At 40.0% G+C, this 25,639-nt stretch overlaps 2 protein-coding genes across 5 annotated transcripts; one reads left to right on the forward strand and one right to left on the reverse strand.

Annotated features, from left to right (window-relative positions):
* Window positions 1-1,145: 1,145 nt before the first annotated feature.
* On the forward strand, window positions 1,146-12,086 carry LOC127632085 (retinal guanylyl cyclase 2-like). The gene is made up of 20 exons (XM_052110563.1): window positions 1,146-1,283; window positions 1,403-1,701; window positions 2,342-3,136; window positions 3,637-3,938; window positions 4,078-4,432; window positions 5,401-5,485; window positions 5,596-5,692; window positions 5,816-5,944; window positions 6,033-6,113; window positions 6,202-6,378; window positions 6,533-6,689; window positions 6,794-6,943; window positions 7,258-7,406; window positions 8,195-8,358; window positions 8,706-8,898; window positions 8,984-9,158; window positions 9,501-9,599; window positions 9,701-9,795; window positions 9,888-9,973; window positions 10,592-12,086. Exons 3-20 carry the CDS (start codon window positions 2,392-2,394, stop codon window positions 10,674-10,676), a joined length of 3,324 nt encoding a protein of 1,107 aa, XP_051966523.1. The 5' UTR covers window positions 1,146-1,283; window positions 1,403-1,701; window positions 2,342-2,391; the 3' UTR covers window positions 10,677-12,086.
* Window positions 12,087-20,963: 8,877 nt separating this feature from the next.
* On the reverse strand, window positions 20,964-24,779 carry LOC127632099 (serpin H1-like). Of its 4 annotated transcripts, none has more exons than XM_052110584.1 (6): window positions 24,674-24,779; window positions 23,730-23,816; window positions 22,679-23,292; window positions 22,484-22,582; window positions 22,037-22,269; window positions 20,964-21,934 (listed from the first exon to the last, which is right to left on the reverse strand). In XM_052110584.1, the coding sequence occupies exons 3-6, from the start codon at window positions 23,259-23,261 to the stop codon at window positions 21,632-21,634; spliced, it is 1,218 nt and encodes a 405-aa protein (XP_051966544.1). In that variant the 5' UTR covers window positions 23,262-23,292; window positions 23,730-23,816; window positions 24,674-24,779; the 3' UTR covers window positions 20,964-21,631. The 4 variants fall into 4 exon arrangements, with proteins under 4 accessions (XP_051966544.1, XP_051966545.1, XP_051966546.1 ...); XM_052110585.1 differs by having other exon boundaries at window positions 23,775-23,816; window positions 24,674-24,763; XM_052110586.1 differs by lacking the exon at window positions 23,730-23,816 and having other exon boundaries at window positions 24,674-24,777.
* Between the last annotated feature and the right edge of the window lie 860 nt (window positions 24,780-25,639).

The following is a 25,639-nucleotide window of genomic DNA, read 5'->3' on the forward strand; positions in this document are numbered from 1 at the left end:
CATCTCTCACCCCCTCCCTCTCTCCCTCTATCACTCATTGCACAAATCACAAGAAAATCTCTGTGGCAACCTGAGGGCAAAAGTGCATAGGCCTACACAGATTGCCCAGGTGCATTAAGCCTCTCAAGCAAATCAGAATTCCACAAAGTTACATGATCAGTCAGAAAGTCAAGTCTCGTCTTTTGTTCAACAGGACGTTTTAATGTTTCTCATATTATTCATGTGACGGAAAACACTTTATTAAACCATCATATAATGCTGCTTATATAATTTTAACAGCATACACAATGTAAACCAAACATATTATTCTAATAGTCTAAATGAGTCCAGAGTGCTCCTCAGACGTGTCTCAAAACACACGTTTAAACTGACGCACGCAAAAATGTGAGAGAACTCTAGGGATCGTCCAAGGGAGCTCCCTTCGTTAACTTTAATTACACCCAATGCACCTCGCGCATATTCAATTGAAGAGGGCCTAATTACACCGCCTATGCGCTCATGCACCGAGGGGTCTCCATGGCGAGGAGAAATAGGCTACTTAGACCTTATACGACCCAGCTAAAACATTATTTTTGTATCTTTTACATAAGGCGTTTGCCTTATCTGAAAAACGAACTAAACAAGAAACAAAATAAGAATGAAAGAAAATACAAATTTAAATAAAACATTTTTAAAAGTATTGATTTAGCTATTTTTTCGTATCTATTTTATTAGATCAAACCATGTGATTCACCTAATTAATAAGTGTGCCTTGGGGAGGGGGGTTGGGCTAAAATGTAAATGTGTTTTGTACTGATTGCTGGAAATGAATATAAATAAATAATTATGAATCATAAAAAATAATAATAATTGGATATTGGTGAAAATCAATGAGTACAAATTGCAATATGAAGTTATATGTTTGGGTCATCTAGGCTGCTACATTTAATTTCTTCTTGACGCATATGATGCCTTCATCTTAATAATGCATCACTTGTGATAATTAAACGAATGCTGTACAACAAAAACATGCTTCTTCAATTAAATGCATTCTTGGCTACCTCAGTCTAAAGGTGGGACTGAAGTGTTAACGTGTGTATGCAATCCTCTTATTTTGTCCCTGAGCAAGTATGGATTAGATTCATCCGCGGGTCACTTTCAAAGGACTTTGATTGAATACAGAAAGATCTAGGCCTGTTGATATTTAAAACCACACGCATCACTACTTATTTTTAAGGCTTAAAAATGTATTTAATTATTTTGAAACTCATCACCGATACTAGAAATTGTGATTCGACGACAAGGTAACATTTTACTCATATTTGAAACACTTGCCAATTCAAAACTACAGAGTGGGTATACATTAATATTCATAACAGTGAAGCTGGAAAATGTTACTAAACTTTGGATTTGAATTGTGAAGGTGCAAAAGGGCACTTGACTGCAGGCATTAAGTAGCTCTCCAGGGTGCTGAAGTTGAAGTCTCTCAACGCCACTGACGAGCCTCATCAAACTGTTGTTTGTGAGCTAAGATTTCGGATTCACTCGCATTATTTATGCTGCCAAGGAACTATTGGTGTTGGAAAAGAAGAAAAACGTTGTGAACTCTTTCAAGGATATCACGCACTATTCTTAAATTCAGTTCATGAAGGAAACGCACTGGAGGAAAAAGGTAAAACTTTGTGGAAATCTTTTCATGCGCCCAGAGTCCCAAAAATAATGGTATGTACATTTCTGTTTTAATTACATTATATTAGGTAATGTGTTTTAGTTTTCTTAATGACAAAATAGGAGTAAATGTAAATTGGAAAATTATGATAATATGATATAAAACATATTTATGACAATTGATAGGCCTATATATATATATATATATATATATATATATATATATATATATATATATATATATATATATTTTAAGGCCAAAAATATTTCTGTAAGTAGTAATCAGCAATTGTTACCTTTCAAGAGCTATTTCTACCAGATGTTATTCTTAAAGTTCATGTTGATATAGTATTAACCAAATACATTCAAGTGGATCCAGTAATGTTTAGATGTAGCACATGAAGCAAATATTTTGGTTTACTTTGTTTATGTGTACACTAGGGAAAAAATTGTATCCTGCTGTTGTCACTTTAAGGATCTTTTTCTTTCTGATTTAACCCTTAAAATGGATTTTGTTGGTGTAACCCAATTTAGTCAGGTTGGTTCTGTGATGTTAAATTCTACTTGGTTAAAACCAGATAATTTACACATTACCACAAGGAGTAAAAATGTTTCCAGTGCATATTTAGCCTTGAAAATTAGGGTAAAGTTGTGCCATGACTTCAATTCAGTTGCACATTTTGGTGTTTTCTAGGTATATTTTTTGTAACAGCCATCTCTCATAACGGCTTCTAAAGGAGGACAATGCAATATATTCACCTCCCATTCGGAGGTGCTTTATTGGAGTTATCCAGTTACCCTTGTTGCTCCATCATCAGGAGCAAACACAGCCTCTCAACACTTCCATTTTACAGCATTAGACTATGGATTATTCTTGGTGTTTTGACGTTTCCATGTTGTGTCCAATGCCTGATTTTCAAAGTGGGAGTCCTTGGGCCTTGGAACTGTGACCCTTTTTACTCAAAAGCACTACCTGACGTTGCATCGAGATTGGCTGTTGGTCGCATAAACGAGGATTTCAGTTTAGACCTGGGCTGTACAATGGACTTCATCATTCTTCAAGAGGCTTGTGAAACATCCAAAGCATTGACATCATTCATACAATATGAGAATGCAGCTGATGTGTTTGTAGGCCCTACCAATCCAGGATATTGCAATGCCGCATCTCTCATGGGCAAGAATTGGGACAAGGCTATATTTTCATGGACGTGTATTAACTATGAGTTAGACCGGGCTCAAGGCTACCCAACATTTGCACGAGCTTTACCATCTCCAACACGGGTGCTTTTCAATGTGTTGAAGTATTTTAGATGGGCTAACATAGGAATCGTGTCTTCTAATGAGGATATGTGGATCAACACTGCTGCCAAACTGGCCAGTGCTCTCAGAAGCAAGGGGCTGCCCATTGGCATCATTGCGTCTGTGGGAATGAATGACACCATGATAGAGAACACGTTGACGAGAATCCAAAACGCAGGGGAAATAAAAGGTAAAGTGTCTTGAAGAAATAGTTTTGCAATGTAAGTAAACATACGTTTTAAGTTTCTTCATCACTTTATTATTAAAATAAGGTCTTTTGACATAATCTGACCAGAAAAGCACCGTCTTAAAGGGATAGCTCACCAAAAATGAAATTTCTATCATCCTTTACTCAACCCCATGTGTTAGAAAGGAGATGAATGGAAAAAATGCAATGATATCTCATTTTCAAATGATACAGGTTTGGAAGAACACAAGTATGTTCAATATCTTTCATCGCTTTCAAAAACCTTTGCTATAATGATCTCTGCAGGTGTAGAGAGGCATGTCTCAAATGCACACTCATAAGTATGCATACATATAACTGCAATTTGTATTGATTATGGAAGAAGGGCCTTTTTAAAATAAATACATTAGTTGCTATATTTAGGCAACAAACCAACCTATTATATTGAATAGATGTCCTTATTATTGTAGAATTCAACATTTGAGTTTTCACATGTCTTTCAGTCATCATTATGTGTATGCACTCAGCGCTCATCGGAGGAGAGCAACAAACATCTTTCCTGATGAAGGCTTATGACATGGGGCTGACAAATGGACGCTATGTGTTTTTATCATACGACACTCTCCTGTACAGCCTGCCCTACACCAATACCACCTATTTCCCACTACAAAACAACAACAAACTACGCAAAGCCTTTGATGCTGTACTCACTGTCACAGTTGAGTCGGAGTTGATGTCGTTCAACGAAGCATTCAATATGGCCAAACAGCTAGGAGAGCTAACAGTGTCACAAGAGCCAGAGCAGGTGTGCACAAATTAGAAGAGCCTTCTAAGAACCTGTTTGAGATATTCTCTGGTTTTAACTTTGATTTAAAATACATTTTACAGTTCTCTTACATTTGGCATGTTTTAACTGTGATCACATGTTGACTGCTAATTTTCAGGTCTCTCCACTTTTTGGTACGATATACAACAGTTTGTACCTCATTGCCAAGTCCATGCACAATGCCAGAAGGGCAGGTAAGTGGCTCTCTGGAACCAACCTGGCCTTCTTCACGAGGAACATGACGTTTAATGGGTTCAACCAGAACATCAGCATAGATACCCAAGGGAACAGGCAGACCAACTTTGTGATCTTGGACACTGATGGCTGGGGAACTCAACTATATCGCTGCTTTCAAGTGGACATGAGTTCAGACATGGTGTTGTTTGCTGGCACGTCCATTCACTTCCCCGGAGGCTCCCCCCCATCTTCTGACTCTAGCTGCTGGTTTGAATCCAATGCTATCTGCACAGGAGGTACAATAAATCCACACAAAATCCATAACATGTTGTGTTCAAATTGGGACTTTGAGAGTTATTCAACCCTTGAATGCAGCACAGTAACCCTAATCAATTTGATCAGTTTAAACTTTAAACACTGCTATGCATCAACTTAACTTTATTTTTTTGTCTAATTATTCATGAAATGTTTCACGAAGGTGATCTGGATCTGACAATATTAAAATGATTAACTTCTCATGTATTTATAAACTATGCTATAAAATAGTTCCAAAGAAGCTGTTACGAGTCAATATAACCCAGTCCATATAAAGACCTTCAAGTCAATACAAAATTGAAACACACACACACAACAGATGTGGAAAATTGAAAAAAAAAAGAGTGTGTCTCTGTATGTGTGGTTCAAGCAAAACCTGACCCACATACACACATACACCCACACCTACCCACCCATCCACACACAGTTTTAGGATTAGGTAAGAGTGCTATTTGGTGTGCAGTACAGTTTGATAAAAAAGCAATAACACACACACACACACACACTTCACTATAAAAGTAGCACTATTGTGAAAATTACTGAACTACTGTCACGCAACTCAAAAATGTAATGAAGTTAGTAGTGTTGCTACTTTTATGTTTACTCTCCAACTCTGTTTGGCTAGTAATCATCACATTCACAATCTTTAAACTGTTGTCAAGGGGAAAAATATATTATAATAACTTAGTGTGGTTAAACGTTGAAACAAATAGCTTCATTAGTCATAAGAGAGGCATTTAATCCTTTTTTATTTTTTTTAAGCAAACAAACAGAGATCATTGTGTTCTATTGTTTCCTTGCTTAACTGAAGTCTTATTATATAGTCTTATATATATATATATATATATATATATATATGAAGATTTTAACTGGTGCATGTCATTTAGTGTACAACTTGTAACCTATGTACTATGTATTTGCCTGCTAATTTATTCTTTTTGTGTTCTAGGTGTGGAAATATTATATGTCATCATAGCGTTTGTGATCATCTTCATTTTAGTTCTTAGTTCTGTTGGCCTAACTCTATTCATAAGGTGACACAGCTGTGTAATAGATGAGATAATTGTATTAAATTTTTGCGTATACAGTGTAAGGTTACAAACAATGATAATGTGTTGTATGTGATCTTGGCTGATATTTGTAGGAGGCGAATCCAACAAATCCAGTTGATCAAAGGGCCTAACAGAATCCTGCTTACACTTGATGACCTGACCTTCATCAACCCTCTGTTGAGCAAGATGGTATGCCTCTCACTATCAGCTGCCTTCCTTGTTAATGCAAAAACATATTGTTTGCTGTTTGTCTGAAAACATGATTCTATATTATTTTCCTTCTGCCTGTTAATATGTACTCTTTTCTTACAGAAAATCACCCTTGAGGATCTTAGTGATTCAAAAAGTTGCATTGAGGAGAAGAGCATAGGCGACTGTTCCCGCTCTGTGAATAGTATGGCAACAGCAACACATGAATCCTCAAACGTGGCTGTATATGAGGTGACTTTATGTGTCATGAAATTTAATTCCTAGAGCACGCCGTGTCTTTTCAACTTGCTACAACTGTAAATTGTTTTGATCCTTGCAGGGGGACTGGGTGTGGCTGAAAAGATTTAAGGAGGGACATTTCAACGACATCAAACAGAGTACCACTAAGATTTTCACCAAGGTAAAAGTCTATAATACTTTTAATTTAAAACAGTTTGGTATGAGCTTGATGTCTGAGTGACATGTCCTGTCCTATTTATAATTCATAGATGAAGGACCTAAGGAATGAAAATGTCAATCCATTCCTGGGGTTCTTCACTGATTGTGACATTTATGCCATTGTCACTGAACATTGCTCTCGAGGGAGCCTACATGACCTCCTTCGTAATGAAGATGTCAAACTTGACTGGATGTTTAAATCCTCCTTACTGCTGGATCTTATCAAGGTACTTTTGCTGACTAATGTTGTGATGAACATTGTGATAATGGGAGCTTTTAATTATAAAATCTCCAGCAATTGTAGATCCCAGTTTAAGCATAATTATATGTGTCTGTCATCATTGCAATGGCAGTCTGATGGTGTCTGTGCTTGTCCAATAGGGCATGAAATATCTTCACCACAGGGAATTTCCTCATGGGCATCTGAAGTCTCGTAATTGTGTGGTAGATGGACGTTTTGTTCTAAAGATCACAGATTATGGTTACAATGAGATTATTGAGACCCAGAAAGCTCCAAAAGAGTCCCCACCTCCTGAGGGTATGGACATCCTTTTTTAAAATGTGGCTTTCAATGTCAATTTTACATTTACTCCATATCAGCTTCAGATAATAAAAAACATAAGGCAATGTTTTGTCTCTCAGATCTTTTCTGGACAGCTCCTGAACATCTTAGAGATCCAGACAATCCATGGAAAGGAACGTTTAAAGGAGATGTTTACAGCTTTGCAATTATACTTCAAGAAGTAGTTGTCAGAGGAGCCCCCTACTGCATGCTTGGCTTGTCTCCTGAAGGTTGGTCATAAAGTTTCTTTGTATCGTTAATTTTGTTTCATGTGTAAGGGTATTAGTGCTATGGCAAGCACCTCTATTATTCTAGCCCCACTATACTTGGGGTCTGGGGTATTTCAGCTTGTCCAGGACTGTATGTGCAACAGACAGATTTACACCTCAAATCGTGAAATATTAACAAGAGGAGAGCTGTTATTTTATAAGATATCAGACTTTTGATATTCAGGCTGTAACAACAGTAACTAGGCATGTATTACTAGTGAAACATGACTTCTCTCCATAAGCAAAGACTCCGTTTATGTTTATTCCATCAACAGCGATAATAAGGAAGGTGAAGAAGCCTCCGCCTATGTGTAGGCCCACTGTAGCCCCAGATCAAGCCCCACTGGAATGCATCCAATTAATGAAACAGTGCTGGAGTGAACAACCTGATAGAAGGCCTTATTTTGATGAGATCTTTGATCAGGTAAGCTTTAAGCAGTGCTTTAGTTTAACAGAATGCACAGTAAAATAATAAAGAATAATTATAGAATAGTTCCAGTAACGCCACTCCTTATACGCATAAAATCACCATTCACTTAATTGCAATTTTGAAAAAAATTGAAGATGACTTAGGCTTCTTAACATCTAACATAACATAACCTAACATAATTCTGCCTAACAGCTCCTTTTATATTCCTTGGAAGAAATTCAGGTTTGGTAGTACATGAGGATGAGTAAATGTTGACTGATTTTTCATTTTGGAGTGAACTGTTACTTTAAGAAACTTAATGTCAGACAAATTCCATGATTGGTAACACTTTACAATTAGGTTCCATTTGTTAACATTTGGTTAACAACATTAGTGAACTAACAATGCACAATACTCACTAAGCATTTAGTAATAGTTAATATTAAGTTCAACATACTGTATACTAATACATATTTCAAATCAAAAGTTGTAATTGTTAACATTAGTTAATGCACTATGAACCGAAACGAACTAACAATGAACGATTGTATTTTTTATTAACTAACATAAAAAATAAAAAAAATCAATGCTGTAAAAAATAGATATTGTTAAGTGTTTGTTCACGATACCTAATGCATTTACTAATGTTAACAAATGGAAACTGTTTGTGAAGTGTTACCCCAGGATCATTAAAAATGAAAACAATGTAGTTGAAGTTTCCTGGCATTGGTCTAACAGATAAGAATGTTACATCATATGCATTGTTTAAATTCAGTGGTAATGCTTCTTACTTCTGTGCTCAGTTCAAGCTCATCAACAAGGGCAAAAAGACCAATATTATTGACTCCATGTTGCGCATGCTGGAGCAGTACTCCTCTAACCTGGAGGACCTGATCAGGGAGAGGACAGAGGAGTTGGAGGTAGAGAAACAAAGAACAGAGAAGCTTCTGGCTGAGATGCTTCCTCTGTAAGTACATCTTTTGAAACACCAAAATATTGCCCACTTGCTTAATCTAATTTACCCAAGTAACATCCTTTGTTGATCCCGAAGAAACTTTCTTTATCAACCAATCAGTGCCTTCTTTTTTAAGGGCAGGTTTAGGATTACATCTGCAATTGGTTGACAGGAATTTCAATGTAAATGTCATACAATATTAAAACATTTACTTACAATTTAGGGGAATGTAAGGCTTTGAAGTGGCTTAGGTTTTAGACATTGAAGTGGAAAAGAAAATGGTGGCTTAGATGATATTTCTATTATTGATAAACCTTTCATCATATCTAGATTTCAATCATTTCTATTTTCATTTACAGTTCTGTGGCAGAAGCTCTGAAAACCGGTGTCTCTGTTGAGCCAGAGTACTTTGATCAGGTCACCATCTACTTCAGTGACATTGTGGGCTTCACCACCATCTCATCTCTTAGCGATCCAATTGAGGTTGTAGATTTGCTCAACGACCTTTACAGTCTATTTGATGCTGTTCTGGGCAGCCACGACGTCTACAAGGTAAGCTATGATGTTCCAGTCAAAATATCGTACAGCATTCGATTTCCATGGAGAAAAAAAAACATCCAACCTTTCTTCATCCTAGGTTGAAACCATTGGAGATGCTTACATGGTGGCCTCTGGGCTGCCAAAGAGGAACGGCAACAACCATGCAGCTGAGATCGCCAACATGTCCCTGAATATACTTAGCTCTGTGGGCTCTTTCAAGATCCGGCATATGCCAGAAATTCCGGTTAGGATACGGATAGGCATTCACTCAGGTTAGCTTCTCAATCTCCAACTGTTATCATCCACTTAGTGGTAATGTTATGAAACCTCTAAACATGTAATCATTCAGCAGGTAAAAGTCCATTCCTCATCCTACTTTACAGTATTTTAAAGCTTGGATCATATCCCAGTGTACTGAAGGTATAAAAATGACCATTGTGCCCTTGAAGAAGCCAGGATGTACAGACCTGAGTCCAAAGAGTCACTTTGAATCAGAGATCAATGGGATCTATCAATGACGAACACAATTTCTGTTTCGTTAAGTTCTTTTGTTTATCCATATAAACGTCTTCGTCATGCATCCTCTGATTCCTGGTCATGTTCCCTCTGTCCAGGGCCGTGTGTTGCTGGAGTTGTGGGTCTAACTATGCCTAGATACTGCCTTTTTGGAGATACAGTCAACACCGCCTCTCGTATGGAATCTACAGGGTTGCGTATGTTTCTTTTCTTGTAATTTCCTTGCAGAAGATTGTTTCCTTCCAGGAGTGAAATAATGAGAATGTTTGTTAAAAATGTATGTTTGATTTTCTATCAGCTTACAGAATACATGTAAACATTAGTACAGTGAAGATTCTCCGGTCATTGAACGACGGCTACAATATAGATGTTAGAGGAAAGACAGAGCTAAAGGTATTAATACAAATGTTTTGTTTTTATATAAGTATCATATCTAACTAGCATTTGAGCAATGATTTACTGTTATATTTTCTATGGGGTTTTAGGGAAAGGGCATTGAAGAAACATACTGGCTTGTTGGAAAATCTAATTTTACAAAGCCTTTGCCAAACCCACCAGAGATCAAACCAGGGTAAGACTTCACCTCAATTTTGTTATAAAATACATTACAATTAATATATGTAACCCCAAGCAATGTGGTCTTCTCATTATATTGCACTTCATTTTAATGAATCAGATTGTATATTACCGTATTTACTCTCCAATTAAATGGAACGTTTGGATTAATTCTCTTGGTTTAAATTAATTCTCTTTGTACTTTTGAATGGGATACTATTTATGGATTGGATAATTGGATTTATGCATCAGGGAAGACAACCATGGTTTGAGACCTGAGGACATAGAGGCTTACAAGAGAAGGAAAGCTGAGAAAAAGGCATGAGTCCATAGCCAGTTGCAAGGAGGTAGCACCTTGCATGCAGAGTTTTTTGTCTTATGTTTAAGGGGACTTTTGGTTGGGTTTTGTTGATTGTGCTGGAGTGGTTGCTAATCCAATTGGCTTTTATCTGTTTGTTAGTTCTTTTAGTTTTGTGTGCAAGTATTTTTCTGTTACTTTCTTTTTTGTGCACTTTGTGTTTTTATGTTGTTGTTTTTTATATTAATTGTTGTGATATTGCTTAGAAAAGTCAAAAAATGAATTCTACAATAATGTCATCATTTTATACTTTTTAAATCATTTTTCAACTTTTAGAGATAACTGGCAAGACATGGTGACAGATGAGATCAAGTCAATATTCCGCAAGGCCAACAGACAAGTGGACAAGCCCAAAATCTGAGAAGCAAAGAGGGGGACAATATAACTGAAGAAGGAAAGACAGATAACCAACTGGACGAGAGAGAGACAGAAGGAGAACACATGTGTGTATCACTACAGCTTACAAAGACTGCTTTAATAGGATTGATTGTTGTCTGTCTAATCCGACTCTGTCCAGCACAGCAGAAACAACAGTGCTAATGAAATTGCAGCTGAGAAACAGGTAGTCAGTGAAAGTGTTTTCCTTCCCAGTGTCTAAAGCTGTCACACTTGCTCTGTTTTGGCCACAGAGTGGCCCCACATGCATACCAACTTTATCACAGAGGTTTCATGTTTTGTGTATTCATTTATTTGATACTCATGGTTGACCTTTATATGATTTTCTTTGATCTTCTTGAACCAAAAAAACAGTGTAGTGATGATCAGATTTGGTAAAGCTTAATGGACATCTGTCACAAAGAACAAATGCACTACTATAGTGATATTAATGAAATGGACGGACTGACCGAGGTTGGTTGAGAGCAAGTAATTGCAAAACTATGGCTGCTGTATGTTACCATGCTATTTCTGGATTGGTGAAAATTGTAAAATGTGTTAAAACTATTATGCTGAATAAGAAGTTTAATAAGAGAAATTACATGATTGAATGCAATAATTCTGTGTTTACTACTGATTTATGCTAAATTGTATTCATACTATGCATATGTATACTTCATAATAGTCATACTTTGCTAAACATTTAAAACACAAGGCAAATCTGATATATAAGTGTTGTCAGTTAAACCTTTTCTCTCCCAAGTAACCAGTTTAATATAGGGTCATATCTCTCTCTGATGAACCACTTATGCTTGTAATAAAAGTAAAATGACACTATTTAGTTGTCATGCTGTTTAAGTTGTATTAAACATGTAGGCTGGGGTTGTCTGAGAGGGTATGACTGCCTTACATATGCTGGTTAAAATGTTAAAGAACTTACACATTTTGCATTTTAAGTTAATCAAATCTATCAATGAAGGGCACAGCCTTATGAGTGACTCAGTGGCATTTTGTAATTATCATTTTGTGACTGTCAAAAACAAAACAGGCTGTTGCATCTCTTTGATAGTTCAGTTTTGCACCACTACCATTTTTTAATCGAATTATCTGTTAAACATGTATGAAAGGACTGTAAAATATAACTTACGAATGTAAAACTACATAATTGTTACATTGTATGAACAAATGAATGGAAAAGGATTGCAAAAGGGTCTTTAAACATTAAATGTTATGATAGCAAGACATTGTAATGTTATATATTTATATATGAATGTAAAGGACCACCACAACACTGTACAAAAAACAAGTAGCATGCTAAGTTGAACAATTAATTATTTTGCCATACATTTGGTCTTTTTGTATTATTTCTCAAATGAAAGTGGAAGGACATCTTCAGTAGGCCATAATTTAAAGTTGCCTACAACACTTCAAGTAGCTTTGATGTTAATCTTCCAAGAGATGATGCAAAGCGATCACTGCAGGGTTGGCGCTAAGGGGGGCCTGTGGGGCCATGCCACTCCCAATATTTACATTAGATAAGATGAACCACTGGTCTAATCAAATTTGACACTAACTATTAATTAATATACATATCTCAATAAAACTCTGTGATATAGTGATATAATGATCCATGGTATTTTGGCACTTTAGAGCAAAATAAATTAGCAAAGCCTTGCCTGTAGTTTCATTATTTACCACAAGATGGCACTGATATAGAGACGTTAGGCACGTTCTGTGGCCATATAGTCCATGCTATTTTACATCTAGAAATATCTTTAATCGTGCCTCTCAAAACGGGAAGCTTTCATTTTTAAACCACATATTTGATTCAGTTTGTGTTTGCCCATTGACGAGGTTTCCAGATTGGTTAGTTATATACAGGACCGTAGCCAGTGGAGTGAAAGGTGGTAACGATTCTAGGGGCCCAAAGGTCCAGGGGGGCCCCACAACAAATTCAAAACTGTATTATTTTAATAGGTAAGGGGCCCAGAGCAATAAATAGTCAGGGGTGCCAAGAATGTCTTGCTACAGCCCTGGTTATATGGTTCGGTTTATGGTTTCTTAATGGATGTTTTCTTTGTTTTTGCCCAATCCTGATTTTCCCAACTCAACAAGAGAACCCTTCACTCCAGCTATAAACCCTCTTTTGAAGTTTCCACAAAGCTCATTTTTCATTCAGAATACATGATGGATCTGCTATTGTGAAACTGCTTTCCCACATCTTTATAGAGATTGATGCAGTAGCGTAGTCTAGGGCATACAGGCATACGCCATGTGCACACCTATCTTTCAAAGCATTTTGCGCATGCCCAACTAAAATGAGTTCCCTCTCGAGAGGTCTCTCCTATTGCGTAAGTAGCTTACGCTATGGGAAAACTCCGTTTCTCGAGAAATATTGAAGTCTTTATGTAAAACGCATTGCAGCTGCACAGCATACAGCAATGAGCGAGGCAGCTCGGTCATTGGCTGTGCTGCGGCAACTTGCTCAAACCAATGACGGGGCGACTCTGAACGCGCAACCAATGGGCATGGCTAAGGCTATATATTAGGCGCCCCGTCATGAGAGTTCTTTAGATTTAATCTCCTTCAGCGAAGACCTTCTCTTCGCTGGATCCTCCGGATTGTTGGAGTCTTTTCGCCAGCCGTTGACAAGCCTACAGCAGGACTGCTAAGAGGACGCCGGCGCCTTCAGCCGCCTTCGAAGCCTTCTGCTACGCCATCCGGCGCGTATCACTGATATCCTTTTTTACTTACAAGTTTTCGCCTCTGCGACGCTTTTGATTTAAGTAAAAGAGCAATTTTCAAGGCGTTGTTCCAAATGCCTTTAACCTGCGCCTCGTGCAGAGGCACTCTTCCTGACAGGGACCGTCACGTTATCTGCACTCGCTGCCTGGGACCTGACCACGCAGAAGCTGCTCTCATTCAGGGCGGATGCCCCAAATGTGACTCCCTGGGCCTCGCCGAGCTGCGTGCTCGCTTTGCCGCCTTCGCCGCAAACGAGCCTGCTTCCACCGTGCTGCCGTCTCCTCCGTTCGAGCCGCGCAAGAAAAAGCGCCGCTCACAGAGGCTGCCAGAGCACGCAGAATTCAGTGACGTCACGCCGGGCCAGTCCCCGCGTGCTTCACCACTACCCAAGATCTACCCGCCGCCAGTCCATTTCACGCAGGCGGACCAGCACCCCTCCAACAGAGCGGTGGGTCTCGTCTCGTTCGGCGCGTCAGGGGACGATGGTGAAAAGGATGACAGCCTTTCTATTGACGCTGCATCCGACGACTGGCCGGGCTTGGCCTTCGACCCCGCACCGTCGACATTAGCGGACACGAGCACGGGCACCAGCATGGACTCTGAGATCGTCCGCATCCTGTCCAAAGCCGTGGAAGACCTCGGGCTCGACTGGTCTTCTCCGGAAGAACCCGCCCGCAGCCGGCTGGACGAGTGGTTCCTGTAGGGGCGCCGGCAGGCCCCTCGACAGAGACCCTCCCCTTTCTTCCCCGAAGTTCACGACGAACTCACAAAGTCGTGGAAAGCCCCGCACTCTGCTCGCCTGAAGCCTTCTTTCTCTTCCTAGCTCTCCTCGGTGGACGGCGCGAGAGAAAGAGGCTACTGAGGAACCCGCCCCTCGAGGAGGCTGTGGCCAACCATCTGTGCCCACCCTCCACCGCTGGATGGAAAGCCAAAGCTTCTCATCCCTCGAAGCCCTGCCGATCTACCTCAGCTCTCGCCAGCCGCGCATACGCCGCCACCGGCCAAGCTGCGTCAGCGCTTCATTCCATGGCTGTTCTACAAGTTTATCAGGCCAAACTTCTCCGCACCATGGACGAGTCGGGACCTGAACCTGAGGCTTTCAAGGACCTGCACAGCGCCACTGACGTAGCCCTGCGAGCCACAAAGGCCACCGCCCAATCCATCGGCCGGGCCACGGCTAACCTGACTGTCCTTGAGCGCCATCTGTGGCTGACGCTAACAGAGATGAAGGACGCGGATAAGGCGGCATTTCTTGACGCGCCTGTTCGGACCGGCGGTAAAAGAGTTTGCTGAACGCTTCACTGAAGCTCGGAAGTATTCGCAGGCTATGCGTCACTTCCTGCCCAAGCGCTCCAGCTCGTCTCAGAGCCGCCAGAGACCGCCTCAGCAGCAGCAGCGAGCCAGGGCGGCGCCTCCCGTCTCCCAGCCAAAGAGCAGACCTTAAACGGGCTCGACGCAGCTCGCATTCCGCTAACCGAAGGAAGCCGCCTGAGCAACGGGGTCCTCGGCCCAAGATCGTGCTGAACCCGGAGCCTCGTAAGTCTTCCTAGCAATAGGAAGAAAGAGAGAGTGCGTGTCTCGCAAAAGCCGGACCACTCTCTCTAAAACGTGTGAAATATTACCCAGTCCCCTTACAGGCGGCTGGAAATGTCTGTACAGCAGTCAATGGGCCAGTCACAGAACTCGCTCACCTGCAATCAAACGCCGTTTTAACGGCAACACACAGAAATCACAAAAAGAGTCATTTTCTGCCTGTGTCACTAAGGGGTCACGTGTCCACACTAAAGTGCGCATTCCCACGTATCAATACTGTCCAAACAGTGCCGAATACTTCCCCAGCTCCAGCTGGACGCACCATATATGTAGATCGTGTGCCTATTGTCATGTATGCACCACTACACGCAAGCACTGTTCCCACAGTTATAAACACTTCCCCAGTAAAAGCGGGAAATACTATAAAGGTAGCACGCGTGCCTGCTGTCCTGCATGCACCCCTTCACACAAACACTGTATGCATAGCCAAAAACCCCCGCCGCTGGCGGAGGCTTTATGAAAGTGGCGCGCGTGCCTACTACGGTATATGCACCCCCACCCATAAGCACTGCCCATACAGTTTCAAACAGTTCTCTGTCTCATGCCGCAAGCATCACAGATGCGACGTGCGAGCCAAGAAACTCCCGCTAAGAGCGGGAAGCTTTATGAAAGTGGCGCGCGTGCCTATTACAATGTATGCACCCCCACCCGTAAACACTGTCGATACAGTTTCAAACATTTCTCTGTCTCATGCCGCAAGCATCACGGATGCGACGCGCGAGCCAAGAAACTCCCCGCTAAGAGCGGGAAGCTTTAAGACAGTGGCGCGCATGCATATTATGATGTATGCACCCCCACCCGAAAACACTGTCCATACAGTTTCAAACATTTCTCCAGCTCATGCTGCGAGCATTTCGGAGATAGCGCGCGTGCCTGTAATCTCACACGCACCCCTGCACTCGGCACTCAACAAGGCTGCTCAGCGTGCGCCCACGCCTCTGACAGCTGTAAGCTCAGTGTTAGAACAAGGCAATTTGCCGGTGGGGCCCATACGTCACTGCGACACGCCCCCAGCCAGCATTCAGCCCATATCTGTGCGAGCAAAAGCCTGGGAAAAAATCCCCGACATGCCGAAATGGGTTTTGAACATAATAAAACACGGTTACTCGCTTCAATTCGCTCACAGACCACCCCGCTTTTCAGCGGTGGTCAAGACGAAAGTGAGGAGAGATGTGTCACATGTTCTACGCACCGAAGTGCTCAAACTAATAGAGAAGGGCGCTATAGAAACTGTTCCTCCCTCTATGAGCGAGGCAGGTTTTTACAGCCGCTATTTTCTCGTCCCGAAAAAGGACGGTGGCCTCCGCCCCATCCTAGATCTCAGACATCTGAACAAAGCTTTAATGATTCGCTCGTTCAGAATGTTAACGACCAAACATATCCTCGCGCAAGTTCGCCCCGGGGATTGGTTTCTATCAGTGGATTTGAAAGACGCTTACATTCACATTCCAATAGCGCCTCATCACAGGCCTTTTCTGAGATTCGCTTTCGAGGGACAGTCATACCAGTACACAGTACTACCATTCGGCCTATCATTGGCCCCCCGTACATTCACGAAATGTATGGACGCAGCACTTTCCCCCCTCGGTTCCCTGAGAGGAGGGAACGAGTATTGCGTAAGCTGCTGTGCTTGTGCTTGGTCAGTTCGCTTCAGTCGATTGAACCTAAAGAACTCTCATGACGGGGCGCCTAATATATAGCCCTAGCCACGCCCATCTTGGCGGGCCCATGAGCGCGCGAGCGCGAAGCGCGCGCCCATTGGTCACGCGTTCAGAGTCGCCCCGTCATTGGTTCGAGCAAGTTGCCGCAGCACAGCCAATGAACGAGCTGCCTCGCTCATTGCTGTATGCTGTGCAGCTGCAATGCGTTTTACATAAAGACTTCAATATTTCTCGAGAAACGGAGTTTTCCCATAGCGTGAGAAACGGAGTTTTTCCTCCTCTCTGGGAACCGAGGTTACGTTAGTAACCGAGTCGTTATGATTCGTATAGCCACCAGAACAGCGCGGATCCTTTTGACCCGCCAGACTTTTAATTATACTGAGGTGATGACGCGACACCGTTGAGTGAATTGTGATTAATGTTATTTATTTATTTATTTTTAATTGGTGTACAGAGATTCTCTCTAACCGTGGACTGAGCAGCGGGAGGCGGGAGCGCTCAACTGAAGGCACTGGCAGATTTGACGCGTTAAAAATATTGAAAAATAAAAAACAATGACAGCAACGGTAAGAAACCTGCACCAAGCGAGCACAAACCAACGAGTCAGAAAATGAGTGCATTGGACGAGATGAGGTAAATGCATGACTGACGTCACAGATCCGGGAGATAATTTTGTTATTTCTTTGTAATGGAGTTTCTTTCAACAGCACAAACAGTCTAAATCGAGCACAAACGAATGACACCGGTTTGGAACGATTCGGACAACATGGGGTGGAAAGTGACATCACAGCCCCGAATCAATTTGTTTCTTCTAAGGAATGGAAATAGATAAAGTGTTCATTTTAACGGCACAAATCGAGCACAAATGAATGACACTGGTTTGGAGCGATTTAGACAACAGGGGTGGAGAATGACGTTACCACTCCCGAAAACATTTTTGCTATATCTAAGGAAGGGAAATAGTTACAACATTTGTTTTAACGGCACAAACTGGCACAAACCGAGCACAAGCGACCAGCGCCAGTTTGGATAGATTTGAGCGAGATGGGGTGGAGAGTGACGTCACACAGCCCCCAAAAAGAATGCTTAATATCTCAAAACACCAAACCAGCACAAACACAGCACAAATGAATGAAATTGTTTTGGTGATCATTTAATTATATGGGGTGTCAACTTCACGGAGGTGGACGTCATGTCGTATTTATCTTATTTTTCAGTGAAACTAGGATGTCGCCATTGTCAACCTTGAATGTGGACCACTTCCGGTATCAGCCACTTCCAGCTATTTTAGCTATACAAAAATACTACATTATGCTGCTTTAAATTACAGGCTGGCAATAAATGTCGACATATTATGATCATTAATTACGATTGTTATAAACTCATTGGTTTTGAGTGCATGTAGTTTTACTGTTTATCGCATTTTGTCACCGTTTTATCACAGGAAGAATGAATGAACGGCAGCTTCTCAGAGCGCATCTCGCATCCGTGCACAGCGCTAATATGTAAAGGTTCGAGTGAGCTAACAACACCAATTTTGTCCTCAGAATTACCTCATATATATATATGTGTATCTGTTCAACCATTTTAGTAAAATTGGTCACATCCATTATGAACGTTTTGGAATACCATTTGAAGATATTACAATTTACAATTTCTTTGATAACTTTTCATTTTGGGACTGCAGAGAATGTTTCTGCACTGGGTTGGTTCCAATCGGGCGAACAACCTACGACTAGTTCAAAAAAGTAATCTTTTAAAATAATCTCAAGTATTTATTGAACTTTTTGTTTCAAACCAATGGTGCTTAAAGCAAAGTCGTTTAGAATGAGGAGATTTACAGCATGGTCTGAATAACTTGTTTATTTTTTAAACACAACGGTATATACAACAATTTACATGCATGTAATATGCAATATCACCTCCAGGTGGCCAATTTTTGTCAAATTTTGCACAGAACTCATGGACCAAGAGACAAATAGGCACACCAAGTTTAGTTTCGATCTGCATTATTTAACCCTATATAAAAGCTGCTGAAAGCTGATTGGTCGATGGCGGACATGTTTTTAAAGATGCTCATAGACCTTGATGGCACCTTGGACAAAGACAGTGCATGCAAAATGTCAAGTTGATCAGATGAATGTTCCATAGTTAGAGACATTTTTAGTTTTTTAATTATTATAGCACCACCAAGAGACAAAGGTGTGCAATGGTGTGGCAAATGGTCTAGGATGAGTTAGTTTTGAATTTTTTTCAAACAAACCAAAATAGCGGGAAAAAGAAGGGGCGGAGAAAAATTCTGTCAGGAGGGTCAAAACTAACTTCGGCATGGCGCAAGGAATCAGAGGAAAATAAATTTAGTTACTAGCCCTTACGGTTCAAGATTTATGTCCTAAAATATGATTTTTGTTTGTTTTGTTGGCAATAGCACCACCTAGTGTCTGAAGGATGTGTGTCTGTATGCCTGAGTAGTATAGGGGGATTTAGAATCATCCTGCCAAGTTTGGATTCTCTATGGACCCCTAAAAAGGCAGGAGCTGTAGATTCCTTTAAACACTAGACTTCCAGGAGGATTCTTCGCTCTTCGCAGCGGACACAGCTCTCATGTTGGTCTGATGCAGCGACAAGTCACTTACAGGAACACTTGATACAACATCTTTAAAAAGACGCTTGCATACAAGTGGCTCTTTTATAGAGTGATATATATATATATATATATATATATATATATATATATATATATATATATCTCAAAGGATACAGCTCCTGCCTGGATGCTGTGGGAAGCGGGAAGATGTCTCACTGAGCGAAGAACCCGATCCGGTGGCGACACAGAGAGACTTCTTCGGGCAGGTGAATCTTTCACTGCAGGCGCTGAGAGTCAGGCGAAGAACGTCCTGATGCGTCTGCAGGGAACCCCATCCACTGATGGGTATCTGTCGATGGTGAAGAGAGGGCTGATTCAGATGCGTAGTCAAGATGAGACAATGTCAGTCTTGAAGGAAGAAAATTCTGAAGAAACTTTTTTTGAGCATCTGCTTATATAGGGCAAATGTTTGCCTAAAGGGGCAGGGTGGGGCGGGGCTCAAACATCATTCCCAATCATAAGATTTGCATTAAGATACAAGGGCTTCAACTAGGTTGTGGAAAAGGAATTACCCCATAGTGTTCATTGCAATGTCAAGTAAACTGAATAGATAGGGAACCTATGCCTTATCTTGAAGGTGGAAGGTGTTGTCAAGCTGGTGACATATAGACAACTTTCGTCCAATCATTTGATGTTTAATTATATAGTGGGAGTTGCCAGAATAGGGGTTTGGTGAAATTTAATGCAGAATTGACAGTTCGACTCGAAAAAATTTTGCCAAGCAAATTTTCCATTTTAATAAGGGGCGAGACATTTCTAGAATTTACAGTGAAATACTAATGCGCCAGCAGCACTGGAGTAACCTTCATTTTTGCTGTATATTTACTTCGCTGCTAAAAGTACAACTATTTAATACCGTTAAATTAAAATGTATGCTATTGAAATTTGCCACTACATGCGTAATTGTCTTTTACTGCTGTCAGCTGTGCTTTTTTCCTCGTGATATCAAATTATCTTAATTTATATTTCTTAATAGGAAAGCTATTTCACCATACACAGAAAATAACATTTTTGCCCACATAAAACAAATAGCCTAATAATTAATTTGTATGTTCTGTATATCGTAATATAAGATAACGTGTTAATGTGAACATTACTACACCCTAGTCATTACCTATCCAATGCTTAACAATTTATTTTGTTCAAGGTTACGTTTTTACAGGTAATTAAAAGAACAGTTAATCAAACCTATTCATTTAAATAGATATCTAATATCAAGTTTTAGTAGTGTACTGTATCCTGTAATTCACAGTATGCCCACCTCTTCAGTCACTTCTACACCACTGGGTTTATGAGACCATAAAGGCAGTGGGGTGTCTGGGAAATCAGTGTCTTTTAACAGATGAGGAGGTGAACAACACTTTGTTGTTCAAACAACACTCCACTCTCAGTGGAATCAACACATTGCTAGAGCTCCACAGTCCAGCCCTCAGAGGAATTTACCACGTGAAGTCATGCGGAAGGACTGGGATTAAACTCTAAATATTTAGTTCTTTTTCTTTTTCTGCCATTAATAGTTATTGTCATTTATTCAGGGTAGGATGACATTTAGCAATGTTTTATGTACAAGAGGAAAATCATTACTTAAAAGAAATGACATAACATATGTATTTTTTATTTTTTTTGTTTATTGAAAAAAAGAGAAAGAATAGTTAAAGAGAAAAAAATTTGCACGCTTTCCCACATGGTATACATTTTTTTAATCATAACATGACATCTGACAAATTGAAAAGTTTAGTAGAAACTTAGAAAGGTACAGTGCAGGAGTCAAGACAACAAAGATCCCAAACAGGGTGTTTTTGATGGGAGGAAGTGAGATTGAGATTGATAAACGCTATGATAGAGGTGCCTTTTCCCTTTAAACATTAAAGATAAGGTAAGACCCTACACAGATTTAACATGCACATTCTATAAGCACCCTCATAAATACCACAATACCACAGCCTAACATTAATTGCACTATACTTAATATAAGTATAATATCTGACTGAATTAGCCACATGAGCGAATTGATGTCAAACCTCTGGGTAAATTTGTGGGGTTCTAATCTCTCACTTATAGGATTGCATTGCTCCTGATGAATTGTTAAAACTGGCATTTAAAAAGCCTTTAAAACACCTATCTCCTTCAAATTATGATTTTGTTCTTGACGTCACTGGCAGAGAAGTTCAACTAGATTGTACATACACAGATTATCCATTGGAATGTGCACATGAGGTAAGTCACACCATACAATAACAATAATACAATTTTGAAGTACCATACAAATAGAATTAAACTTAATCCCCTTGAGAACTACAATTCATCCCTCATTTTGTCACCCTTGGGCCGAACTAGCCTGCCAATGAAAAGGATGGATTTGGTCTTGTTGTCTTTCACTAGGAAAATAAAGGGATGGTCAGCATAGAAGAGCTTGGGGTTCCTGATCTTTTCGCTACCGTAAATACTGGTATCAAATGGATTGCCCTCTGTGTCCCACTCGAAGGCAGAAGCATGGAAGACGTTGGCCAGGTAAAGATCTTTCTTGCCAGAAATGTTGGATAGATCTGCCTTAGACTTTTCCACAGCCTCAGTAAGACCAAGTTCTCCAAGATGTTTCTGCAAAAGACAAGAAAAAAGAACCTCATAGTCAGACATCATACACAAGGTGACTCATGATACACTAGTGGTTTACTAGTATATAGCAAAAGTCATATTTACCTGAAGGTCATGGCTGACTTCCATGCTAACTTTAGGCAGAGATATGGCTACGGCTCTCTCCTCGAGCTTGCTGATCCAGGTCTCCAACTGTTGGCGAGTAAGCAGTTTCTCCAACCTCTCCAGAGGCTCTGTGTGGTAGGGCATGATGAAAATCATGCTGGACATCTTATGTGCCAAAGGCATGTCCAACACAAAGAGCTTGTTCTCTTTATCCTCATAGAAGCCATAGATACCTGTTAAAAGGCAACAATTAATACATTGTCATTTGAAAACACATACATTTTTCTACGTTTTTGCCTCTTATCCACTCTAGAGCAACGTTGTCCACTACAGTAAATGGTATGTTTCAAAAACGCTCTCAATTAATGCATACTTTGAGAAGACGATGATGTTAAGAAACTGAAACTAGTGTGGATGTGGCCTTTTAAGACAAGCTGTTAGTATTACCTGTGCGATGCATCATTGGAACAGAAACAGTGTGAGAACGGGTAACCAGGAAACCACGGTTGTCAACCATCTTGTGGTGGAACTTCTCATCCCAGTGGGCTATAGAAAGAGGAACAATTAGTTAATTTATATAGATATTCTTGGAACTATTATATAGATATTCATTCTAATTCAAAAACCAAAATAAAAACTTACGTTTGAAGAAAATGGCATTGACAATCATGGCCCCATCTGTGTTTGTCACATCTTTGGTAACTTCTTGCAGCTTGCCATCAGTTGACTTGGCCGCCCATTCGTTGATTGAGTTAATGGCGCTTCTCTTATCACGGAAGTTGATCTTCGAGTGTTCGTAGTTGTAGTGCTTCTTGCTGTTCTTGACAAAGTCGTCTGCAAAGCTGATGGAGCTGGGGCCATAGAGCCTATTGCTGATCTTCCACGTGACATTACGGGCCTGTGGGTCACTCACCTCAGTTAGAAGCTCGGACAGGCCTGTGTGGAGATGGTCATCTTTCAGGGCATCAGCCTTCAGGAGACTCTTCACCTGGGAAGTAGTGGAAGATTTCCCCCCCATGGCAACCATTCCCAAAGAGGAAGCCACCACCACAGGAGAGATGAGGATGTTTTCTAGGTTCTTCTCTTTGGCAACATTGTGGTAGAGATTGAAGGCCAGGCTGGCGCTGGTGTCTGCCATAGAGGTTGCATGGCTGCTCAGCTTCTTGTCCTCACTAGACACGGCCACAGCCAAAAGGCACAGAGCAATGAGTTTGGAGACCCACATGCTTGCTGCGTGTTTGGGTTGCAATGGAAGCCTAAAGGAGAGAAAGGGAAGGGCAAGCAATTGTGAGCATAGAGCATAGTGTTTTTGTAAGGAACAAAAAGAATGTTTTCCTGTTCATTAATTTTATGTCAGTTTTAAATAATTTCCTTTTGTATCTTGTTTTAATGTCATTGAAATGTATCCACCCTAAGTTGTTAAACAAGTAATCAAACCTTTAGGCCATGTTTTCTAGCCCAGACAATTTAAACAGCGTCAACAAAGACTAATCAGACTGGAATGCACTGCTTAACGCATGAGCCTGATTATTTTATAACTCTCAGTCCTAAAATTTGTGACAATGTGTTACTCTTTAAAGTAAATATTAGCGAACTTTGCTGTATTCTGCAATTGTAGTAAGCATTTTAAACATTATGCCTGTGGGTACTGTTGGTTGGGGAATAAGATGTTGCAAATTCAACATGGCTGTACTTTTTCTTTCTTTTTTGAATGTTGCTTTTTCATCATCTTGGATACCTCGATAGGTTTTCATACTCATAGTTGTCAATGATTTTCACTCTGAAAGACAAGAGGTGCATTTTGGTAATGTACACACACAATATATATTTTTATACACTTGTAAAATGTGCACACAAAAAAACTTGTACTTCTTATTTCTCCCCTTAAGTAAGCAAAAGTTTTATTTCAGGTTGAGAACTCCTATTTTGGCAATTCATGCACACAGAGAAAGAATGACTTGTAGACTCTTCTCATTGGCTATAAGATCTTAGGGGGAAACTTTTGGCCTATCAGAATTTCCACAGTAGACCAGCATCTGATTTCCAGAGGAAGCATTGTTCAGGGCTAAGTTGAAACCACTCCCTATGGAAAATTCCACTATCCTATGGATAATTCCCTATGAAATTTTGAGCGACTGAAAATTTTTTAGTGAATACTCTAACATGTAAGATCCTAATTATCATTTTACAACTTATTAACTAATGCATGTACACAGATCTGGACTAACATGCTACAGTAAGGATATCCTTAATTGCACATAAAAAAGGGCATTATATGTAAACTGACATCTTGGAGTTTTCATTCATGGCTAATTTTACATAAGATGGCAAAAAGTAAAAATAAATAAAATAAATACTATTAGAAAAGCAAAGAAAGAAAACCCAACAGAATGAAACTTTTCTTATTTTTCTTGCTATCAATACAAATAAATGTAACATTTAGTTCAATATACATTGGGTTGTCTGTAAATCGCTTTTAAAATGCAAATCAGTCATACAAACAAAACAAAGCAAAACAAGCTGTAAGAAGAGAATTCTCTGACCCTGTGTGTAGTAACCTTTTCAGCATGCAAAATAAAGCACTTTCAAAGCATTTTCAAAACATTGTGCAAGGATAGCATTTTCCCCAAGAATTACCTTGGACAGCTGTTCGGATGTGCTCCTCTTCTTATCTCGGATGCTGCTGAGCTGCTGCTCGCAGAGGCCTATATACTCCGGGAAAGAAACTTCTAGAAGCTGGAACAGGAATATTCAAATGAGGATGTCTGGCTTTGCTTTGGAAGTTGGGAGACCTCCCTCTGGATCCAGTGAAAACAGCTCTGAAGAGCTCTCTGCAAGGTCCTAAAGTCTACTATAAATCTGCAAACAAAAAAGCTAAACTTTGCAATCAAACTGCTGCCATCTTCATTATAATTATGCAAAGTACCTATTAATTTGCAATGTGTAATGGAAGGGAATAATGTCTTATCCTTTGTTACATCTTTCCACTGAGGTAAAAGTTGCACTGCTGAGTTGGAAAAATTTTCCAACTCAGCAGTGTATTTAAAGCTGTGAATTTGATTCTAGAAAACGTTTTTGTTAAGAAATTGCTAAAATAACACAAGATACACTACATAACTCTTTAGTTATTATAACTGTTTAGTTATTATAACTTTATTTTTCAGGGTCTTTTTCAACATTCCTTCTGGATTCTTCTTTTGGGGGATGCACAGACATATACTTCTGTAATCCCATCCTCCCCCAACACTGCCACGTCAAATTGTGAATTCTTTTTCAGGCTGTGGCGGGTGTGGTGCAGGAATTGCTGCTATAAACATATCTTTAGTCACTCATTTAACTTATTGCAGTCTTTTTTCTTTCTTTTTTTGGAAAAATGTGGAACACTGTATAAGACTGTAATGCTTGTTAAACTGACTCTGTCTTTTCCTTCCACTTCTTTTTGTTTCTTTCTTTCTTTCTTTCTTTCTTTTCTTTCTTTCTTTCTTTCTTTCTTTCTTTCTTTCAATCGATGCTATTTTATTATAAATGTGATAATGTTTGCATCAAAGGATCTCCATTTAAAAAAGAAAAGATTAGCTAAAAAAGAATAGTAAAGATGAAAAT

Source organism: Xyrauchen texanus, chromosome 38 (genome assembly GCF_025860055.1).
Source record: "Xyrauchen texanus isolate HMW12.3.18 chromosome 38, RBS_HiC_50CHRs, whole genome shotgun sequence".
Classification (NCBI taxonomy): Eukaryota; Metazoa; Chordata; class Actinopteri; order Cypriniformes; family Catostomidae; genus Xyrauchen; species Xyrauchen texanus.